Here is a 24,067-nt window from a genome sequence, read left to right as displayed (position 1 = left end):
TTAATTACTTAATTAATAAATTAATTACATAAATTTACTTAAACGTGGTTTGTTTAAAAAAAAACATTACTGCTGTATGTTATCCAAGTATTACATTAAATCCCGAATTTTATCAATTAGCACATTTTTTTTAATAGAATAATCTACCCTCTTTCAACGAGCAATAATTGTATATATTTAATTTTTTTCATGAAAACAGCTTCATGTTTGCAACACCCTGAGACTTTCAATTTTGGAAACATACTTCATTTAAATGACGCTATGTTTTCATTTGTGCTCTAATGACGTCATGCACCATTATAAAAGTTTTTATACATGTTAGAGCAATAAACCACGTTATATTAAAAATCACTTACATCATAATATGTATTTCAATTCCGACATTTATAACAAAGAACTAACTATGTGTAAGAAAATCTATCAGCCTATTTTTCAAAAGCTTTTGGAACAGCTTTGTAACTATAAAACTGTACCTAGTGGAAGATCCAATAATGAAAATTTACAATTGTTATAAATGGTGATTCTTTGGAACAATGAGAAAAATTTTCCACTTCTCTGCCAGTAATTGTGGAATTCCACAAGGAACTGTGAACGGGCCGCTGGGCTTCCTCCTCATGACAAATGAAATTGCTGCTGGGCTGGAGGACAGATGGAAATACGTTAACGACTTGTCCTTAACAAAAGTCGTATCTGAGGATTCGAAGAGCAATGCTGTTGGTTTCATCGACCAAGTTAACTTAGAAGCAGCTGAACTAAACAGTTCCATTGTAACTGAGCCCCCGTGTAACTGAACCCATGTAACTGAACCACCGTGCAATTGAACCCCCGTGCAGCTGAACCCCCGTGCAACTGAACCCTCGTGCTACTGAATCCTCATGCAACTGAATCCCCCTTAACTGAACCCTCGTGCAACTCAAACCCATTTAACTGAAGCCCCGTGCAACTGAACCCTCGTGCTACTGAACCCTCCGGCATCTGAACTCCCTTTAACTGAACCCTCTTGAAGCTCAACCCCCTTTAACTAAGCCCCCGTGTAACTGTCCCCCCAGGTAACTGTAACTGTGTTTAACCATATAACTGTGTGTTGACAGAACACAACTGATGAGCCAAAAGTGATGAAAGAGAGGGGTAATGCCGAAATCTCAGCTACCATTCTTGGGAGCCATCTGTCAGTTTATAAGTGACCATGGAATTCCTGTGTTGTTTTAAAGTCGCCTTTCTGTGAATAGGCAGCGTGAACCTGGCGACGATAAATCACATCAGTCCAGTTTTTGTCAGGAAAAAATTACTCAGTGATAGTTTATTGCTCCCGCTAGCGTTATGCGCTTCTAGGTCCGGGGCTAGGGACCTAGTGGTAAATCGAGGCCTGAGCGTGCACATATTTCCTTTTGGTGAATTGACTTTCTCTTTAAGCACTCTCTGAAAGTTCCAGCTTAATACACAAATCCCTTTTTGAGATATGCCATTTTGAAAATCTGCATGCACATAATGTCTTTTGATTTAGTTCAAGTTCCACCTCAAATACCTCATTCAGTGAAATTTTCAACTTGATATGTGTAGCCTTAATAGTGCTAGTTAAATAGTAGCAGAGGTCGTAGTAGGAGCAGTAGAAGTAATAATAGTGTTGAATTAGTAGTAGTAGTAGCAGTATTAATAGCAGTAGTAGCAGGTAGATGCCCCAGAAGTTTCATCTTGATACGCTAAGCTGTTCCAAAAAAAATTGCTGATACTCCTGTATCAGCAATATGTATGTTATTGCAAGTTACCAATTGTTAAAATTTAAGGTTTTTCTAGAAGGGATGATCGTAAAAACTTTGAAGGTGGCTCTTTCGATTGGAAATTTAAAGTTCAAGTTAAATTTCGAAGAATCAAAGGTAATCACAGGACAATCAGCCTTTTCCTCTTAACCGACACCCCCCCCCCCCCCAAATACATACCCTAAAAAAAAAAAAAAAAATCTTTTTCAAAATATTCTGAAGATCAAATAAACAAGCCTTTTGGGTTATACAACCCCACCAGCAGCATTTGGAGCAAGGGCTGTAAGCTAAGCTAGTTGCTCATTGCTAACACATACGGTTTTTGTAGAACAAAATGTGAATGAACTTTGGGGGGGGGGGGGGGCATTCGATTGGAAATGAAATTTTTCATTGTACTTTTTCAGAGTTAAAATGATCGGAGGGCTTCCACCCCACCCTATTTTTCCCCCAAATACATCCTAACTAAATGTTGGGACGGCTATTTTATTTAAAACAGTTTAAAGGTTAAATCACTATACCGTAGTTAGAGAGCTACGGTTCATAACTCTATTGCGTTTTACCCAATGTAAGTACAGTGGTTGAGTTGCACAAGGGTTCAGTTGCACGGTGGTTCAGTTACACGAGGGTTCAGTTGCACGGTGGTTCAGTTACACGAGGGTTCAGTTACACGGTGGTTCAGTTACATGGGGGTTTAGTTACACTGGGGTTCAGTTAAATGGGGTTAAGTTGCACGGGGGCTTAGTTACACGAGGGTTTAGTTACATGGGGTTCAGTTGCCCGGTGGTTCAGTTACACGAGGGTTCAGTTACACGGGGGTTCGGTTATACGGGGGTTCAGTTCCACGGTGGTTCAGTGACAGGGGTTCAGTTGCTTTGGGTTCAGTTACACGGGGGGTTCAGGTACACGCACACCCAACTAAACATGGTCGTGAATAAAGACAAATGCTCGGTCACGACATTTTCTTTTCTTCGGAAAACTCAACCGTCTTTCGAACCTCCTATCGTTTCCCAGCCAATAAGTCATAAAATAACTTTACTTGATGTGGTGATTTCTTCTGACCTCTCATGGCGGGAGAATACAAAGACATTTGTAAAAAAGCTAACGGCTCAATCCAAATGCTAAAAACACTGAAAATTTTCGAGTTCCTAAGGACAAGCTGAAACTAATATTTTGCACGTTCATCCGCCCCTTAGTTGAATATACTTGTCCGGTTTGGCGCTTTGCCCTTACCCAGGATGAAACTGATAGAATGGAACGAGTTCAGAAGAGATCACTGCAAATTATTTATGGCGGTTCCCTTCTACCTTAATCCTTTTACCTCAAAGAATTTAAACCTGAATCCCTTTCTTCCCGCCGAGAAAAATTATGCCAAAGATTTGGCTCCTCCCTCCTCCAACATCCCATCTACCGGTCATTCCTTCCCCCACCTTTTGTCACTATAAGATCTCGTTCCCCCAGGGAAGTGGCTGAGAAGATTCCAAAACTAACGCCAGTCTACTGTAACACCATGCGCTACAGTAAAAGCTTTGTGCCAAGCTTTGTGAAATATTACAATGATCTCTAGTGTTTTTATTCTTTAGTTTATTTTGTCCTGACGAAGTTTTATCAGACAATTTTATTCTCAATCTCAAGTGTTTTATCCTTTAGTTTATTTATCCTGACGAAGTTTTATCAGACAACTTTATTTTGCTATTTATGACTAAGAGACATCATATTTGGGCTTTGCCCACGAGAGCTATGTCTTGTTTTTGAATTAAATGAATTTTAGTTTGCCATCCCATTACTAAATATATGTTCAATCATTTTGTTTTAGAGTTATATGCAATTTTAATTCTTTTTAGGTAAATCTTTCAAAAACAATTTATTTAACATTTTTCAAATAGCCTAGTTCTAGAATAGAAATTAGGTGTCCTGAATTGACTTCCTCTCTCTTTTTATGACAATAAACGTGTGATCATATTTATTTGTAACATATAAAGGCGTTTCTGGTGATCAAGAAGATAGTAACATAAAATATACTAATTGCGTGAATTAAAAAAAAAGAATCGAGTCTCAAAGAATTTCATCCACCTACAACATAACAAATCTAAAATTTCCATCATGCAGTTGACAACAATTATAACAACCCTGAAATCAAGAAATAAAGCAACCATGAAATTAAGCAATTATCATTTGTGTCTTTTAAATCGAACGGTTGCATGTGACCAAGAAGACTTTTAAAAGAATCAAAAAAATTCACGGAATAGTGTCAAGCCAAATGTGAGCCACTGGTAATTCAAACCGAAGGTAAACTATCAAATATTCTGGGCACATAATGCCCATGTTACACTTTCAGTTTTAGAAATGGCAAGATTTATGGAAAAGCAATCTTTCTTTGATTTTAAAATCACATTTGCACCAAAGAGCCTGATTAAACCTCATTTAATTATTCACTTCTTCGGCGGCAGTGTTGCATTAAAATCAAATGAAACTAAAGCATTTTAGAAATAATTATTTGACTACGGAGTGGTATATTGGCATATTATTAAGGCACATATCCCAGAATAAGTATATTATTTTATTTTAATATGTCTAAATCCTCACATAAGAAACAAAAGAAACCATATCTTAGTTTTAAAATTATATCAGTTCAAGTGAGATACAAAAGCTAGAAAAAAAAGTTTCAAATAAAATAAAGTTTTTCCTGTTTATTAGGTTTTAATTGGGATATAAATTTTTTGTCCTCTAATAAATAAAATCATCCGGAAATTTTTTTTACTAAACGTTTGATTTCAACTGTAACAAGTACACTCAGGTTCAACAAACACATATGTTTTACACTCTACCACAATTTCAAATGAAGTTTAAGATACACCTTTTATTTTGAAGACACAAAAAAAAAACAGATAAAGTTCAGGATATCTGAAGCATACCTTTGTCTATGTCAATGTTTGCCTCCAGTTTAAGATGGTTAGCATCAAGTAGGCAATTTTCAGAAGTTTCAGGAGAAACTGCAAACGGATTGGCTTCAAGTTCCATAAATAAAATAGGATGTGTACTTCCGAAAATATCTTTAATATCATTTGAGGATGTATCTCCATCTTCTACAAAAATTGAGGAAAAGTCATATAAAACACTCACAGCAATACAAGGCTGTTACTTATAAAACATATAGAATTCCACAATATTTTTATATGGTACTTAATGGATAACTAAAATTGAATTGATTCTATCGGCATCTAGAGACCTTGTCAAAAACAGAGATTAAATTGACTGAAAAAGGGATAATTTAACAACCCAAAGAATGTTGGGAAGATAATAACCAATTATTATAAGTTGTGTCAAAATGTTTCTTCATTAATGTTGAAGATATAACCGCTACCCAGGACAGAAAAACTCCAGCCCATAGCAGCAGAATGCCTAAGACTAGTCGTGAAAAAAACCTTACCAACCCAAAATATCAGACCTTTCACCCTGACTGGTGCCTCACCTCTCAGGTGACTATGCTGATATGCCGAAGTGGGGACTATTATTTCGAATTATACTGATTGTAAAAACTTAGTTTTTGCGAATTGAAAAAAAAAAAAACAGCTTAAAACCCCTACAAATCGGCAAATAGTAATGGAAAGATCTTCATTGGAATTACCATTATCACTGAAGGTGTTAAGCCGCTGCAATTAAAAATCTGAGAAAATCCTAGTTTATCCTGTGCGTCAGGAATGTCTCTTTGTTGTACCTATAAACATGGTTCAAAAGCCTTAAAAGTAGGTTTACATTCTCATGTCTTGACTAATCCCCCTCTTAACCCCTTTAGAAGCTAAAATGCACGTTTTGATAAAAAACGCTAAAGAAATAAAGCCGTTTATTGTACAACTTCCCTCTGAAACGAACAGTTTTCCGACATGCCTATTACTGTAATATACACCAAAATCAAATGATACATACATCATTTGATTTAACAGGTTCAAATCCATTCATTCACAGTGGCAAAATTTTGATATTACTTAAATATTTCTTCAGAAAGGCTCTGAATTTCCTCAAATAATTCGAAACTTATTGTTGTTTCAATGCCTTTCAATTAATTGTGTATGTAAAAAAAACAAACAATATAAACCAAATAAAAAAATAAAGGTTTGATAGAGTTAAATTTCAGTTAGAAAGTAAAATTAAATTGTCATCTAACGTAGCAACATTAAAACTGCAAGGGAAAAACAATATACTAACTATTTCGAACCTTAAATGAACGTCTATTTACTATTTTGAGTTATCCCTCCCCCAATAGGCGCAGTAAGGGGCGAAAAACGAATTATTGATTTTTAAATTTTTACTTAATACTAATGCACTCTTTGTTAATCTATATGCACATAGTCTGTTTTGGTTCAGTTCCATATACCACTTACAATACCCGAAGAACTTGGAAATAATAGTTTGTGCATTTCCTTAATATTGCTGATGTGCCATTTTGACAATCTGCATGCAAATAGTGTGTTTTGATTTAATTCAATACCATACTCTAGTTTTCCTGAAACTTTAAACTTGGTACCCTTAGTATTAGCAATAGTACTAGTTGTAGTAGCAGAACTAATGGTAGGAGTATTGGAAGCAGTCGTAGTAGTAAGAGCGGTAGAAGCATTAGCAGTAATAATATTCACGTTGTGCCTTTTTGGTCTAGTTAAAAAAAAAAAAAACAGTTCATGTCCTGATAGTTTCCACTTAATACATCAAGCCACATATGAAATATTGCTGATACATCTTTTAGATAACTCGTACGTTTATATTGTGCTTTAATTTGGTCTAAAAAGCCCTTTCAATATTCCTTCGAGGTTCCACTTCAACTACCATTAGTCTTAGTAATAGTAGAAGTAATAGCAGTAGCAGTAGTACTAGCACATTTACATAGTTTTAATAACCCTAAAATATACCCTAAAAATTACAACCTAATACTCTAAGCTGTTTCTGAGATATTTCTGATATGGCCTTTCCACAGCCTCTATACACATTAGGTGTTTCAATTTAATTCAATATTCCCCTTTACATTTCCTGAAAATTTTTCCTGATTGCCCTTAGGCGCAATAGTAGTATTAGTAGTAGTAGGCGCAGAGTACCCTTTGGTTAGTTCAATATCCCCCATCAGCACAATTCAACTGAAAACCAAAGACTATTCCAGAGATATAGCTGCTGTGTATTTTTAAGACCTGCGTCAACATAGCGTATTTCGTTTTAGTACAACACCCCACTCAACAGTCACTTAAATTTTTACCTTAATACACTTAGCTTCAGTAGTAGCACTAGTAGTAGCAGTCGTAATTGCAGTACTAACAATAGTAACTGAAGTAACAGCGGTTCGAACAGCAGCTAAAAAGATGTGTGTGTTTCAGATGTCTACATTGTAGTAGTAGTAATATGCATATTGTGCCTTTTGGTTTGTTCAACAAGCACATAGTGCCTTCTGCTGCTTTTGCTCAACAATCCTCTGAATTGGCCCTGAAAGTTTCCTTCCAATACTCTAGGCTGTTCCTAAGATGTTGCTTTTATGCTCTTTTGACAGCGCGCGTGCACAGAGGGGATTTTGATATGGTTGAAACTGACCATAAATATTCTCTGAATGTTTCACCTTAATACCATTAGCCTCAGCAGTAGCGGAAATCATAGTGACAGTGGTAGTAGCAATAAGTATGCACTTAGTGCCTTTTGATCAGTGAAAATTTCCACTCAACATAACCTAAAAGTGTCCGCTTACTGGCCAAAGCCGTTGCTGAGATATTCCTGATAAATGGTTTTGACAATCTATATGCATTTAGTGTACTTTCATTTAGTTCATTATCCCCTAGACATTCCCTAAAAGTTTCCCCTTAAAACCTTTAGCTTCAAAAGTAACAATAGCTGTAATAGTAGTAATAGCAAGTATAGATGTATGCACACAGAAATTTTTGTTGCCCCCCCCCAAAAAAAAAAAACACATGCTGGAAGTTTCAACTTAATACCCTAAGCACTTTTTGGGACATTGCTGCTGCTACTTTTTGATAACCTGCATCCATCTAGTGTGTTTTGATTTAGTTCAAAATGCTGTGTTTGATCAAGTTAAAAATTGTTGGAATAGTAGCAGTAGAAGTAACAGCTTTCAGTTCTTCTTTGGCATCTGACCTGCAAACATCTGTTTTGTTTGTAAGCCGGATTAAACTTAGAATAAATTACAGAGGACAGTTCAGGTGTAAGCATAAAAACTGCGATCATGCATTCATTGTGTTAACATTTGTGTAGGGGCTAGTGCTGGCCAAATTGCATTGTAGAATAGATGATGTCATGCAGATGATTTCGTAGCTGGTTGATATAGGAGTAAAAGTGTGGATTTTTTGAGGACCGTAGCTGATCTTGGATGAATGGTGTTTGCCATGCCTTTTAACGGCTGATGTACAGCACGCTAGAATCGCGTGGGTAAAAAAAGGTTCCGATTGAGGTAGGCGCCAGATTTTTTATTTTTTTATTATTATTAGCCAAGAATGGGGAATAAGAAGAAGAATAAAGGAAATAATGACAACAAGAAGTTGAAACAGGATGATCAAGATGTATCCCAATCCAAAGAAGCTGGAGAAATTAACAAATCTACTACAGTAAAGACAGGCCAGAAAAGGCCTCGTGACGAAGTCTCAGGAATGGACTCAACTTTTGATGTTAGTCTTGTGCGAGAATGCGAAGACAAATGCTGGTAGCATTTCCATGATTTTAGAAATGTTACAAACATTACATAAAGATGTTACAGATATTAAGTGCTCACTGAAAACCATAGAATCTGATATGGAGATTATAAAAAAATCAATCGATCACCTTGGTTAGCGGTGTGCGATTATTGAAGCTAATGCAAGCAAAACTAATGATGAAGTGGGTACACTGACTGATAAGACGCATGCGCAAGAGATCATAATAAATGAACTTTGTACTCAAGTTGCCCTGTTAAAGAACCAGTCAATGTTGGCCCAAAATACGGACAAGAATAATAACGTTCTGTTTTGGAATGTTAAGAATGGGCCGAGTGCAGATGCTGAAAACACTGTCAAACGTGTTCTAGTTAACGGGATCGAGATTCCTGCTTCAGATATTCCATCTTTTTCTGTTGTTCAAGTTACGGACAATTTCGAGAAGATTAAAACTGCGGAATATCAAGGCCGATTTGCTATTATAAGTAATGCGAAGAAATTGAAAGGAAAAGACTTAGGTTTTAGCAAACCCGTTTTTGTGAGTGATGACGTAAGCAAGGAAGTTAAATTGATTAAGAGGGAACTGCTTGAGAAAAGAAAGATTTTGCAAGGAAGGGGATCCAATGTTGGGTGCCTCCGGTGGTTCCTCCGGTATTGTGTATTCGTGAAAACGGGGAAGTTAAAAAAAATGGGATGGTATGAAGCTATGAAATCTGATTGTTAATGTTGTTTTTTTTCTCTCTTTATATCTTTTTTTTTGTATATTTATTTATGTAAGATGGATCTTTTTTTTGGAAGAGTTATGTATGGTAAAAAGAGAGATGTTTTGTTAAGTAATGTTATATTTATTTTTCTGTGTATGATGGAGTTATGTATATTTGGCTAGTAGCCCTTAGTTATATGAGTTTTGAGTGATTTACATGTGGCCTTTTATAAGGCTATTACCGTTTATTAGTTTTTGTTTTATTTAATTTTGTTTTTTGTTTGTTTCAGTTATTTGTGTTGTTGGTGCCTGGTTATGGCCCCATTATTTCCTCGGGCCTTGATGGTAGAATGAAAATTTGGGGTAAGTTAAATGGTTTAGTTTCTCTCGCTTCGTTCTCTTGCCCGTCTTTGATGTTTGATAATGGTTGAGATAAATTTGAATAGATTGGGGGAACTTGAGCGTCGTCGTGTTGATTTTTCGCAGAAGAGTGAGGGTATCATGAATAAAGACCAGATTGAGTGTGGAATGGATGTCGAGTGTGCTGATTCAAAATATGTGCGCCTGAAGTAATTGAATGAATGGAGAGTTAGGCAGGAGCTGAAAATGTATGGTATGAATTGTCGTGGTTTAAATAGTGCGTTTAATTATATTAATAAAGTTTCATCTAGGCTGGAACCTGATGTAATGGCTTTGACAGAAACTTGACTGAAAGACCATAATTCTTCATTATTGGATATACCAGGTTATAGGTTGTTTCTTCGGAATCAAGTGGAAAGACAGCATGGTGGCCTTGCAATTTATGTGAAAAATGGATATAATGTTAAGCCAAGGCCGGATATTGCTGTATATCGAGAAATGATTTTGGAGTCAATGGTGTTAGAGGTTTCATTGTCTGGGCGGAAGCTATTTATTGTTGTTGTTTATAGGCCCCCTTCAGGAAATATGGATGAGTTTTTGAACCTGATGGATAATATGTTGGATAAAATACCGGATTCGCGAGTGCCTTGCTTTATAAGTAGTGATTTTAATATTGATTTGAATAATGTGCAAGATGTGAATTCGAAGGCAAGAAGTTTTTTGAATCTTATGTATAGTTATGGTCTTTCCCCTTCTGTTAATATTCCAACTAGAATTATCTGGAGCTTCTCCATCTCTGATTGATAATCTGTTTTTGAATGTTACTTGCGACTTGTCGCGAGTGATAGTGAACGACGTTTCTGATCACTGTGCTATTGTGATCCGTGCAGCCATTAGTTGTTGTCGTCAAGGAGATGGTATGACTAGAGTTAAACATCCTATAATTGATAAGAAAGCTATATATAAATATAGGACTAAACTTACGAATGAGTCATTTGAATGCCTTGATGGTACTGATTGTGTTAATGATAAATTTGGTAAATGGTATGAAAAAGTGATTCAGATATTATTTGAAAGTCTAGAGTTCAAACAAAAGCGTACACGTTATGATGTTGCAAAGAAACCATGGATATCGAAAGCACTACTTAAATCGACGGATAAAAGATAAGAGCTCTATGAAAAGTCTGCTAAAACTGGATCTCAATCAGACAAAGATATTTATAAAAGTTATAATAGAAATCTTAACACCCTTTTAAGACAGGCTAAAAAGCTCTACTTTGAAAATAAATTTAAAGAAGTAGAGGGCAACCCTGCGAAAACGTAGAGAATCATTAAGTTGGTAGTGAACCCTCATGCTGCCCCAACTATTCCTGACATTCCAGATGCTCACTCGGATAATCAAGTTGCTAATAAAATGTGTGCACATTTTACAGATATTGGTAAGAGTGTATCTGATAGTGTTGTGCAGTCACCCAGTGATGGCTCTTATAATGATTTTCTCGATGAGGCAGCTGAAGTCTCTATATTTTTAAGACCAGTGACTCTTGCAGAGCTTGAAACGACGGTTAAGTCAATGATGAATTCGGCAGCTGGGTCGGATTTTTTCAGTGTTAGAATTCTTCGTTCAGTTTTCTCTATTATTTCAGGTCATCTGTTGTATTTGATTAATTCATGTTTTAAGAGTGGAGTTTACCCGGATTTTTTGAAAAGTGCTCATGTGGTACCCCTGTTTAAGAGTGGTGATAAGAATGATATGAATAATTACAGACCGATATCAATGCTCCGAATAATATCGCGTCTGTTTAAAAAACTGATTTACGTAGGAATGGTGGATTTTTTAAATAAAAATTCTTATTTTCAACCTACTCAGTTCGGATTTCGTCATGGGATGTCAACAGAACAAGCTTTGCTTAAAAAAAAAAGAAGAAAAAAAAATTTGTAAATGATTCGTTGGATGCTGGGTTGAAAGTTGCGTCTATATTTCTGGACATTATGAAAGCTTTCGACTCTGTTGACCATAGTATATTATTATCAAAATTAGAGCATGCCGGTATTCGTGGTAATTTTCAGTTTGATTTTGTCTTTTTTGAGTGGAAGGAAATAGTGTGTTGGGGTTGGGAGTGTTCATTCTGATTATATGAATATGAGATGTGGAGTACCACATGGTTCCGTGCTTGGACCCTTGTTGTTTTTAATCTATATTAATGATTTGAATGCCTGTCTTAAAAGAATATTTAGTCATGTGGAACCTGCAGCTAGACGGTCGAAGATGATATGGCCTAGCTTCGCTGATGACACACAGTATTCAGTGGCAGCTGCGACTGAGGCAGATTTTTTCTGCTATTAAATACAGGAATGAGTTGTATTGAAAGAAGGATGCGTGTAAATAAATTATGTTTGAATAATAGTAAAAGTAAATTTATTCAATATGGAAGAAGTGCTAATTATTATCCTTGGATCCATGGTTTTCAAATAGAAAGTGGATATCTCCAGAGACATGGTTATGTCCAATATCTTGGTGTCCAAGCTGACGAGTGTCTTATGTTTAAACCTCATATTGAATCACTGTGTACAAAAATCGCCAGGAATGTTGGAATGCTGCGGAAACTGAAATATTTTTTCCCTCCTAAAATTTTAAGAATGCTGTATTTCTCGCTATTTCATCCGTATTTGTTATATCGTGTAAGTGTATGGTCAGCGACATTTAATACTTATCTACTGCCACTAAGGGTTCTACAAAATAAAGCTGTTCGTGTTTTATCTGGAATGCGATGGACTGACTCGCTTCGAAGGCAATACGACGGTATCAAGATTCTGCCACTGTTCGGCCTAGTTAAGTTTTACACGGCATTATTCATTTCAAAAGTTTTAATAGCCTGCTACCTGCATGTTTCTCGATTGGATTTACTAAAGCTCAACACAGGTATGAGACAAAAAATGCCCATTCAACACGAACCCCGTTCCCTGTTACAACACGGTCTACATTTTCTATCCGTTTTTCTGGCCCGGCTGTCTGGAACAAACTTCCCGAGGAGGTAAAAAACAAGACAGATCTGGTAGAATTTCGAAATTCCCTCAGAGTAACCTGTGTTTCTCAATATGTAAGATTTTAGTGGTTGTGTGTAGAGAATGATTGGTTGAATGTTGTTGGTGAGATGATTGTTTGGGTTTTGCATGGATGAGTGAATTATTTCTTTTTTTTTCTCCTCTCCTTTTGTGAATGTTGTGAGTTGTGTTGGATTGTTTGCGTGGATGATTCTCAAAGTCCCACTTTTTTGTTGGAGGGGTGGGAGAGGGAGGCGAGAGAAGATATTTATTTGTTTTTGGGTTGGGTTTTATTAGGGTCCGAGGAAATAAAAGATAATAAAAGAAAATATTATATTTGTTTTTTTAAGTGTTTTTCTTTCTTTTTTTCGGGTTTTTGTCCGGCATGCAGTAATGCATTGGATTGTGTTTTTTAAATGAGAAGTTTGTTTATTTATTTATTGTAACCCGTTTGTAAATAAAAAAAAAATAAAAATAAAAAAGTAGTAGCACACACATATTACCTCTCAGTCAATTGGTTATTCCCCAATAATTTCCAGAATGTTCCAACTTAATACCCTAAGCCATTCTTGAGATGCGCCCTTTGACAACATTTAGTTCAGCTTTCCCACCAATGTTCTCTGAAGTTTTCCCCCTTCATACCCTTAGCCTTAGTGTACTATTAAATTATTATTCTTATTGTTACACTGACAAAATTGTAAAGTGTCATCAGACGCTAGATAGCGTTGATTGTTTTTTTGCAATGCACGCACCAGTTACCACTGTTACAAGTTACCAAAACTCTTTTGTCAGTTATCTCTCTACTTATCTACTTATCTACTTATCTACTTATCTATTAGACATACTACTTATCTATTTATCTCTAAAATACTTATCTATCTATTTACTAAAACTATAAATCTCTAAAGAACATGTAAAAAGAATAAAACTGTTTATCTCTAGGATTCACTAAAAGTACAATAAACGGTAAAGAAAGACCTTGGCGTGTATTATGTTAAATGTACTAGCATCTGATAGGTTAGGTCATTTGTTTAGCTCAGGAAAAACCAGGCATTTTGAGCCATGAGGAAAAACTTAAGGAATTTTTTGCTCAGAAGTGTAGCAGCTTTCAATCTATTCAACAGACATTAAAAAAATGACAACTGCGCCTTCCAGAGCTGTTTTAGCATCTTTTAATTAGACGAAGCTCATGTATTACCATCATCTGTTGATGTTGTTTCTACAATTTTTGGAGACAATTTGGCTCAACAACTAAAATCCAAACACCTTGCCCCAATTTCTGAAGATTTCAATAAACAATAATTTAAAAAACTTAAACAGAACAGATTTGGCCTTCACCTAGATGAAGCAACTGATAAACAAAGGGAATCTTTCTTATTGCCTCATGTTAGATTTATTGATGATCAGGATAAAAGACAAGAAATGCTTTTATTGTGTGTCTTAAGCAACCAGTACTACAAGAAAGTTTATATTTATATTATTGACAATTTTTTTGAACAACATGAAATACAATTGACAAAATTCATTTTTTATGCACAGATGGAGCAAGAGATATGGCAGGCCAGTACATTGGAATTCTAGCTGTGGTTACAGCTGTTGCCCACAATATGAAATGGACTCAATGCGTCATTCATAGAGGCTCAATCCTCAAAAGATTTGAGCCCCAGTCTAAATGAAATCATCAAACTGTTGGTCAAACAGTCAATCTTAGGTAGCGCAATAGCGCTTCCTAAGTAAAGAGCGATGTGGGCACAATTAGATGTTGATGTTTTGTTTTTTTTTGGGGGGGGGGTAGCCCAGGATCCTTCGTACAGACAGCGCTGTCACAGAAACTTGGAAAGCGGTTCACTTGATTAGAAATTCAAAGCTCTAGTGCCGTTTTTCATAGTCAAAAGTGATTGGATAGCAACAACCACCCCCCCCCCAACCCAATCATTTTCCCAAAAACATCCAATCGAAATTTTGAGATAGCCATTTTATTCAGCGTAGTTCAAATGTCCAGTATTTATGTCTTTGAGAATCAACCTCCCCCAGAGCCCTCAGGGCAAGTGTTATAAGTTACGCCCTGGGGGCATATAAGGTTCTCATAGAAATTATGGTCTTACCAACTTCGAAGAGGGATTCATTGGATTGTAAACTAGAAGTTTTGGTGCTCTTTTTAAGAGCCAAAGCCATCAGAGGGCAACTAACCCCTCTCCCTCACGTCTTATTTTCCCTAAAATGCATCCAATAGTTATTTTGAGGTAGGACTTTGTTCCAAAAATTGTCCAACGATCACATTACAAGTACTTCAGGGTTGACACAACCCCCCATAGTCTGGGGACAGGGGTTCTAAGCTATGCCCTAGGGTCATATATCGTCTTTATGAAAGGGGTGGATGTGTGAACTTTACAGGAGGTTTATTTATTTGGAAATGTGAAGTTCTAGTTCCCTTTTAAAAGGGATAGAGTCAAAAGGGATAGAGGGCAAATAGACCACTCCCTCCCCGATACCCTCTTTTTCCCAAACACATCTGATTGAAATTAAGATATTAAGCAGAATTAAGAAATTAAGTCCAAAGAGTATAAAATAGTGCCTTCAGGGTGGACACAATCCCCCAGAGCCCAGGAGTAAGGGTTGTAAATTATGCATTGGGACAAATAAGTTTTTTTTTGGAACAGGAGGTCGTAGAAATAAGGTAGTGCTAATTTGATTGTAAATCGGGAGTACAAGTATCGGTGCCCTTTTTAAGAATCAACAGTGAATGGAAGGCAAGCAACCACTCCCCCCCAAACCTCATTCCCCAAAACGCATCTGATAAAAATTATAAGAAAGCTATTTTAGAACAGGGAATACTATAAGCGCCACTACCGAGAATCGGGCTTGTTTTACCTTTGCCGCAGTTGAAAAAGCTGTGTATTATATTTGAATTTTAAAAGGTGCCATTAAGGTTATGTTTTGTTATGGTTCTTTTCAGTTTGTAACTCAATTTTGAAATATAGGGTAGAACAGTGATAAGTTTCGTATAATCCACCAAGGGGAAGCTATCTGTAGGGGTTTGTGGAGTTGGTTATTATTTTCAACTTTTACTTAATACCCTAAGGTTTTATTTGCTGGGATGTTGCTAACTCACTCTTTGATAAACCACATGTGCATAATGTGTTTGGTTCAGTTCAGCATACCCCTTAGAAAATACCCTGAAAACTTCGCCTTAATAGTTTAAGTGTTTCCTTAATATTGCTGATGCGCCATGTTTACAACCTGCATGCAAATACTGTGTATTGATTTAATTCAACAACACTCTATTTTTCCTTAAAGTTTAAACTTACTACCCTTAGTATTAGCAATAGTACTAGTTGTAGTAGGAGAACTGATACTAGAAGCGTTGAAGCAGTCGTAGTAGTGAGAGCGGTAGAAGCATTAGCAGTAATAATATTCACGTTGTACCTTCTTGGTCGTTAAAAAAAAAAACATTTCATTTCCTGATAGTTTCAACTTAATACTTCAAGCAACTTATGAAATATTGCTGATATACCCTTTTGATAACCCACGTGTTTATATTGTGCTTGATTTAGTCTAAAAACCCCTTCAAAATTTCTTCGAAGTTCCACCTCAATTACCATAAGTCTTAGTAACAGTACAAATAATACCAGTAGCAGTACTACTAGTACATTTACATTTTTGCATTACATTGGACAGTTTTAGTAGTTCAATATCCCCCTAAATATGTCCTGGAAGTTACGACCTAATGCTCTCAGCTGTTTTTAGAAATTTCTGATACAACCTTTTCACAGCCTCTATATACATTAGGTGTTTCAATTTAATTCAACATTCCCCTCAACATTTCCTGAAATTTTCTCCTTATTGCGCTTAGCCTCAATAGTAGTATTAGTATTGGTAGGAGCAGGGTACCCTTTGGGGGCTCAATATCCCCTCGGCACAATTCAACTGAAAATTTCAACTGAATACTATAGAATATACCAGAAATATAGCTATTCTGCATTTTTTTTTAAACCTGTATAAACATAGCGTACTTCAATTTAGTACAACACCCCAATCGATAGTCATTTAAATTTTTACCTTAATACCTTTAGCTTAAGTATTAGGGTACAGGCACCAATAATTTGACAGTTTTTGTAAAAAACTACTTTTTCTATTCCGGAAGGCTAAATTTAAAGACATGTTTGAAAAGGGTTTCAGTATGAAGGAAAAACATCTAGGAATATAACTGTTTGATTCTAATCCAAACGATTAGAAGTTTGAAGTTTTATCAGAAAAGAGGATGAAACTCCAATTTTCTGAAATTAGAGCGTTTTCACCTACAAATTCGACACAATAAAAAAATTACCTATTTTTAACACAAGTTGGAACGCAATTCGACATGTGTCGAAATACTTAGGGAACGCTTGCGGGATGATCCTGGTGCATTCGACATGCCCATTCTTTTTACTTTATTTCTTCGTTTCTCTTCAACTTCGTTAATATGTAAACTTTAAAAAATTATTCAGATAGTGGAAGCCAAAAATTAAAGAATTGTTTGAAGTACAAGGCCGTATACAGGGGAGGGGTTACCCGGTTTGACCCCCCCCCCCGAAATTTTTGACCGAGTCGAAAATTAGTAAAAAAAAAAAATACCTGTAAAGACGAAAATACTTGTAAAGACGGGAAAAAATCGGGTAACCCCCCCCCCCGGAACAAAAATCCTGGATCCGCTCTTGCTGAAGTATAAGAAAGAAATTGGATAATCATGTAGTGTAATCATGTGAAATAGGTCATATGACCTACCACAGAGATTCATATATACCACAAGAATAGCATCTCCAAACCCTATCAGGAATGACCCACTTCCTCTCAACTTTCACAGTCCATCATAGACTTCTTCATTGTTTACAGTGAAAATGTTGCCAACATTTGGCCATTTCAAAGTTAAACTGACATTTTAATCCACTTCAAAAATTTAGTTTTGACTACTCATTTTCTGAAAAGTCCAGATCCTTGAAATACGCACGTCTCACTTAAGATTATTAGAAATTTGTGTCACCAAGGAGTTTACCGTGTTTCACAACCATTTCAGGTGGAATTGGGTTGAAGAAAATGGGAGTGGATTTCAAGTATATTAAGAAGTTTATTGTCATTATATTTGGCTTAGTGGAATTTACTTTCATATTTAAATTCTTAGCTTCATCCAAAACATGGGTAGAATTTCGGATGGGTCATTTATCTATGACAGACTTCGAGGATCAGCAAGTCATGTGCATAATAACATCTTTGAGGGAATATCTTACCAATTTCATTAATCATTACTAGATATAAGAGTGGTCCAATAAGGTTCCTTAAGGGATTCTACGCGAAGTACAGGAAGGGGTTCATGGAGCCCCCTTTTTTAATGTTTTTTTTTTCATTTGAAATAATAATAGAAATAACAACCATCTAAATCTCTCGTTGTTAAGAGAGTACCCGTAAATTCGTCAACTATATTTTCGTAAGAAGACCTTTGAATTTTGACACCAATTATTTCTCATCTGTTTTACGTGTTAAGTGAAGTTCAGACAGTCACTTATATTTCGAGAGGATCTGTTGCTGTCAGTCGAAAATTTCAACAAGGTTACTACAAGATACTCTCAAAAGAAATAAAAACCTTGATAAAAGCCTATATCTATGTTTGAATTCGGCAGAAGAAACATTTTTAGTCAGCTTAGTATTCCACTACATCAGACAAGAATTTTCGACACTTGGAACATAGTTTTGTCAGTATGATATTTACTGCCATTTAAATCTAGTTCTATAATAATAACAATAAGATATTTATTTCGAGAAATTACTATCACAAGCCCTGAAGGGCCGAATTCGAATTTCGAAGTCCATAAAAAAACAAACAAGCAAGAAAATCATAACAAAAGCACAGCAACTTAAAGATTGCCAACCAATGCAAAAAAATAAAAATAAATAAATAATCAAATATCGGAATGCTGTATGGTTCCTTTGTCACTTATATTAAAAACTGCAAAATGGCAACTAGTTAATAAGATAAAAACTGATAAAACTGAAAAAAATAAATAATATACACATTAACAAATGTTCAAAAAACAACATAAAAAGGGGATAGGGAACAAAAAAAAAGAGTATAAAGAAAACCGAGCTGTTTCTTTTATTATATAAGAGAAAAGACAAAATTTATGTACAAATTAACCACTATTTATTAAATCAGTAAAAAAAGGGATAAAAGATTTATTATACCGCAAGGTAGTACAAAGAATGGGAGATAAGGTGGAGATAGGCTGGGACACAGTTCGTGGAGGACGATTTCTATCAGGTAAATGGTATTCAGGGAAAAGGTTCGCAGTACGGGGATTCAAAAGTGCCAACTTACCAAAATGGAGGCACAAATTATTTCTTCGTCTCTCGAGGGTCTCTAGGCTTGAAATATTTAACAAATGCAAATACGGTATCTTGCCCTCTTTAAAAATAATTCTTAGAGCTCTCTTTTGGACATTTTCAATTTTTTGTGTTGCTTCATTAGAGAGGCCAGGGTGCCACACAGGACAAGCGTACTCTAATATGGGACGCACAAAAGAACTGTTTCCCTGTAGTAAATGTGATTGGGGACAACTGAATTTATTTAAAAGTTTAAGGAGGGAAAGCGAGGAGTTTGCTTGTCGTAGGATATTATTTATATAGGCATCCCATTTCAAATTGGAAGAAATTGTAACACCAAGGAGTTTAAGAGATGTGACAGAGGTTTCAGGAGGAATAGGAGCAAGAAAAAGGGGAGGGGATTTAAGAAAACTTACTGAGACTATTGCGGATGTAGAAGGGTTAACTGTCATGTCAAGGGAAGAGGCCTCACAGGCAATATCTTGGAGTATGCCCATTGGGTTGCTAAACATGTTTTTATGACAGATCTCTATAACTGTCAAGTCATCGACAAATTTCCATCTGTTGTCATAAAGGGTTGAAAGGCTGTTAATCATAAGAGAAAAAGGAGAGGGCCTAGAATAGTCCCCTGAGGAATGCCATTAAATATGGGGAGATGATCTGAGAAACAATTTAGATATTTAACTGCTTGAGATCTATTAGAAAGAAAAGAGGCAACGAGCTTAACAAGGAAAATTTCAATGTGGAATTCATTTATAAGTTTATCTATGAGTAAATTGTGGTTAATCAAATCAAAAGCTTTTTGAAGATCAATAGAAATTAGATTAAGCCAAGTGTTAGGGTTTTCAAGTAATTTACCCATGGTATCAACAAGATGGATCAGGTAATGAGAGGTTGACGTGGATTTGAGATTACCAAACTGTCTAAGATCAATGAGGGGGAGGACCTTCATCTTAAGCCAGTCTGCGAAAAAACTTTCATACAATTTTGAAAAAATTGAGGTGAGGGTAATAGGACGAATGCCATCAAAGCCAGGCTTCCCATTTTTCTTTTTGATTGGGGTAATAAAGCCTTGTTTCCAATATTGAGGGAACTGTCCAGATTCGGTAATTTCATTGAACAGAGTGGAAAGGGGTTTTGAGAGGTATTCACTGAAAGCTTTAATCAGAGGAACAGGAATATCTAAAGGGCAAATGCTTGATTGTTTTAGTTTTTCAATTTTTTTTACAACATCAAGTGGAGAAATATGTGGGAGTGGAAAAGGAACAGGAATATCTGGAAATTCGTAAGATAGTGGTGGGAGACTCTGGACAATAGAAGCCAGAAACTTATTGAGGTTATTAGCTGTGGTCTTTGGAGGTTCATTTATATTAAAATTTAGTTGTTCTTGACTCTTGCCGGTAAGTTTTTTAATTTCAGAGTACCAGTTCTTTGGTTTATCATGGCACAAGTATTTAATTTTATTTTTATAATAGGCTCGGGCAGCATTTCTAATTTGACTTTTTAATTCCTTTCTTAGCTTATTTGCTTCAGCTAAATTACCCCTCTTAAATAAGCTTATTTTCGTGCGGATTAATATTAAATCCGCACGACAAGTTCTTTCCTGGCAAGTTCTGTCAGGAAAAAGCCAATGTGGCTACATTTAAGTGAAAACCAAATATATCTTGACACATTTGTGCTTATCCCAACTTTTTTTTGAAAAATACAACCAAGTAATAACAGTTTGAACATTACATAGCTAAAAACTTGTCGGGAGCTCAGTTTGTGACAAAACAGGAAACTGGCTGAATTGAATATTCATTTCTTATCTGGGTGTATCAGATATACTGGCCACATTTCGTCTTATCGAAACATAACGACGGCTTCAACAGATGGTGCTCTAAGTCCCGATTAAGGAGTTGTCAAGTTTTGGAGGAAAATTTCGACAGTGGTTCCGAAATGGCATTGTCAAATCATTGTGGTCTTTACCCTAGCATAAGTAGAAGCAGGCGCAATAGGTGGACTAGCGATATTAGCTGAAGTAATGGTAATTGTAATAGCATTTAAAAGATGCGGCAGTACCATTTGTAGTAGCAGTAGTATACAAGTGGTGCCTTTTGGTTTATTCAACATGCTTATAGTGTCTGTTGCTGCTTTTGCTCAACATCCCTCTCGATTGGCCCTGGAGGTCTCAATTTAATATTCTAGACTGTTCCTAAATTATCGCTTTTATGCTTATTTGAAAACCGGCATGCAGATAGGGTATTTTGACATGGTTGAACCTCAGCATAAACATTCTCTGATTGTTTCACCTTAATACCGTTAGCCTCATCAGTAGGCTAGTGGAAATCATAGTGAAAGTGGCAGCAGCAGTAAACATGTACTTAGTGCCTTTTGGTTGGTTAAAATTTCCCTCAACATAACCAAAAAGTGTCAGCTTAATGATCTAAGCCGTTGCTGAGATATTCCTGATAAACCCTTTTGACAATCTATATGCATTTAGTGCACTTTCATTTTTTTTTCAACATTCCCTAAGAGTTTCACCCTAAAACCCTTAGCTTCAACAATAGCAATAGTTGTAATAGTAGTTATAGCATGAATAAAAGTATGCACACAGAAGTTTTTGTTGTTTTCCACATGCCCCACCATAGACATACTGGAAATTTCAACTTGATAGCCTAAACACTTCCTAGGACATTGTTTAATAAAAAACTGGAGCAGTATATTGAGAACAAAGTAATGCAAATTATTCCTCAAGTCAAAAGATTGTGTTTCATCTCTTTTGCTCTGCAATACTTATCCTGTATGCTAGATAAGGAAACTGCAAAATGTAGGTCCAGATGACCCCCACTCTTTGAAAGGTCCAAATTATACTTGGAAAACTAGCTAGAACCCTCACTTTTGCATATTTATCACCATCTAAGGGGAGAGGGACAAAGAGTGTAGAGGTAATCTAAGAGTCTGAGGGGTAAGGTGGATTTTAAATAGAAGGGTTAGACAGCCTAATAGGCTAGAGGAAATAAAAGTTCAAAGTATCTGTTTTCCTCTCATGATTATTAGTTACTTTTTTTACTTTTATTTGAAAGTCAATACATCTCTTTTGAGAGAAAGCAAAATAATCTTTCAAACTCTATTTAAAATTTATTACAGCTTGCTCAGGAGAAGATTATGTTTTTTAATTTGAACTTGCTCAGGAGAAGAAAAATTTGTTTTTTAACTTGAGGGATATTAGTTTAAACAAAAGCAATACAAACACATTGTTGACAAGATTATGGATTGAAAAATTTCTTTGTGGAAAATTTTATTCCTTTCATAGTTTGTTAAATCAGTTTTTCAAATAGCCTAAAAGTAATAGATATAAGTATGGTAGGGAATTGTAATGACTATCCTTATTTTCTAGTAACTATACCAAGAATGAGCAGCAAATTGGCTCAATCAACCCTAACATCAATTACCTTGCTTAACAGCAGTGGTGCCAAAGAGCTCGGGTGTTTCCATGTTTCACAAATTGAGTCTCAGATATGCAGTCAGCTCCTCTTGACGGCTCCAGGCAATTGGAGATCTCTAGAATCTAAATAATTATATCTTTATAACAATATTATATATTCATGAGAGAACAAAGAGCACAAATCCTTAAAAATAGATGGAAGATGCAAACATTAAAACGGTACAGATTCCACTGTCAAAGATAAATTTAATGACATTTGTATTTTTATGTATGTATGTATGTATAAATTTATTGCCCATCATAAATTACAAACAGTCAAAACCAGTCCTACTGTGAATGAATTTGATTTTGTTGGCTCAACCCAGGATAATATATTGCAAATCTAGTTTCTAAGGTTTATGCCCAAGATTATACAAATCTTAAGTTTCCCAGACAGTTTAAAGTTTTCAAATTAAAAAGTAAAAAAGGAAAGAAAAACTTTGGAACAATCCTCATACTAGTAAGTAGTATTTTCTACTTACAACACTTTTTATAACAGTTCACTTATTTAGCTGGTCGAACAGGACCAAAGTATTTTTATTTCACTTTCCTGTATTTTAGAGTTTTTAGACAAATATTTAGTATTTAGCCAGGACAACAGGGAAGCAGCCCATTCAAGAAGAGAAAATAAAAGACTATAAACTATTCACACTTCAGGAACTAGGCTGCTGTATATTGTCCTAGTTTTGTCTTTAGATTTATTCAAACTACAAAGAAGTTTTTATCACCAGGCTGACTAGAAGCAACAGATTTATTTCAAGAAGAAATCTTACTTTAGAAATGGTTAAGCAACATACATGCACCAGATCACTTCCATAGTTAAACTTACATTATTATTATTATGAAAAACCTTTGGTATATTGGATAAACTAGAAAAGGGCTAACTGCCTCCTATGCATTAAACAAGTAAAAACACTTCAAAATTGAAAACTATAAACAGCTGAGATTTTTTCCTTAATTCAATGATTTAATTTAGTCCTTTTAACTTGCTATGTGACTGGCAATAAATAGATAAGATATTTATTTGAAAATTCTGTCAATCACAAGCCCAGATAGACCAAATTAACGTCTCAGGGTGAAAAAAAACAAGCCACTAAAATAGGCTGAAAACAAAGACAAATTTAGAATCAAAGACATAAAAAGGTTTCAAAAAATTCATAAAAAACTGACTAAAGAGCACATCAAGGCACAACAACAATAAATGAATTGCCAACTTGTACTGAATATTAGGTCAAACTGTCATGCAATAGGATTGATCCAAAAAAGAGAACATTTTAATTGTCAAAATAATTTAATCAATAAAACTAGTAAAATCAATGAAAATTTTTTTTTAAGTCAATAAAAACCCCAAAGGGGAGGAAAAAGATAAAACCAGTAAGGATAACAAGAAGTAAGGAACTATTGAAACATTTATTAATTTTTCAGTCATGTGTGGACTAAAAGCAGCAAATGGCATGATTAGTGTTAGCTTTTTAGAATGGATATGTCTTTTGGGGAGAATATTTTGTGTGTGAGGGTATAGAATCACATATTAGGAAAAACTGAGGTGCAGCATGAATTCCAAGATTACCCTCTGTTTCTTTAAGCTTAAATGCAAAATACTCAGCATTAGACATCTCTAAAAAACCATTTAGTGTATTATTAAAAGACTTATAATCTTCCAAAGTTGCACATTTTTTCCAAACAAAATCTGGAAACATTTGGTTTC

General features: G+C 35.4%; 2 protein-coding genes across 2 annotated transcripts in view; both read right to left on the bottom strand.

Moving 5' to 3' along the window:
• LOC148947383 (uncharacterized) overlaps positions 1 to 24,067 on the bottom strand; it is a 278,197-nt gene that overhangs the window by 2,377 nt on the left and 251,753 nt on the right. The window contains exons 2-3 of the mRNA XM_089095227.1: positions 22,328 to 22,443; positions 4,670 to 4,840 (exon numbers count right to left, since the gene is read on the bottom strand). Coding sequence (XP_088951353.1) covers positions 4,670 to 4,840; positions 22,328 to 22,370 — 214 coding nt within the window. The 5' untranslated portion in view covers positions 22,371 to 22,443. The remainder of the gene's footprint in view (positions 1 to 4,669; positions 4,841 to 22,327; positions 22,444 to 24,067) is intronic.
• The window catches only part of LOC148947387 (uncharacterized), a 47,613-nt gene continuing 47,377 nt past the window's right edge, over positions 23,832 to 24,067 (bottom strand). The window contains exon 3 of the mRNA XM_089095789.1: positions 23,832 to 23,977. Within this exon, the coding sequence (XP_088951915.1) occupies positions 23,832 to 23,977 (146 nt within the window). The remainder of the gene's footprint in view (positions 23,978 to 24,067) is intronic.

This window comes from Artemia sp. Qi Xiang Cuo, chromosome 10, assembly GCF_049724085.1.
Source record: "Artemia sp. Qi Xiang Cuo chromosome 10, ASM4972408v1, whole genome shotgun sequence".
NCBI lineage: Eukaryota > Metazoa > Arthropoda > Branchiopoda > Anostraca > Artemiidae > Artemia > Artemia sp. Qi Xiang Cuo.
Note: the sequence above shows the minus strand (reverse complement) of the source record. Positions and strands in the feature narration are given on the sequence as shown.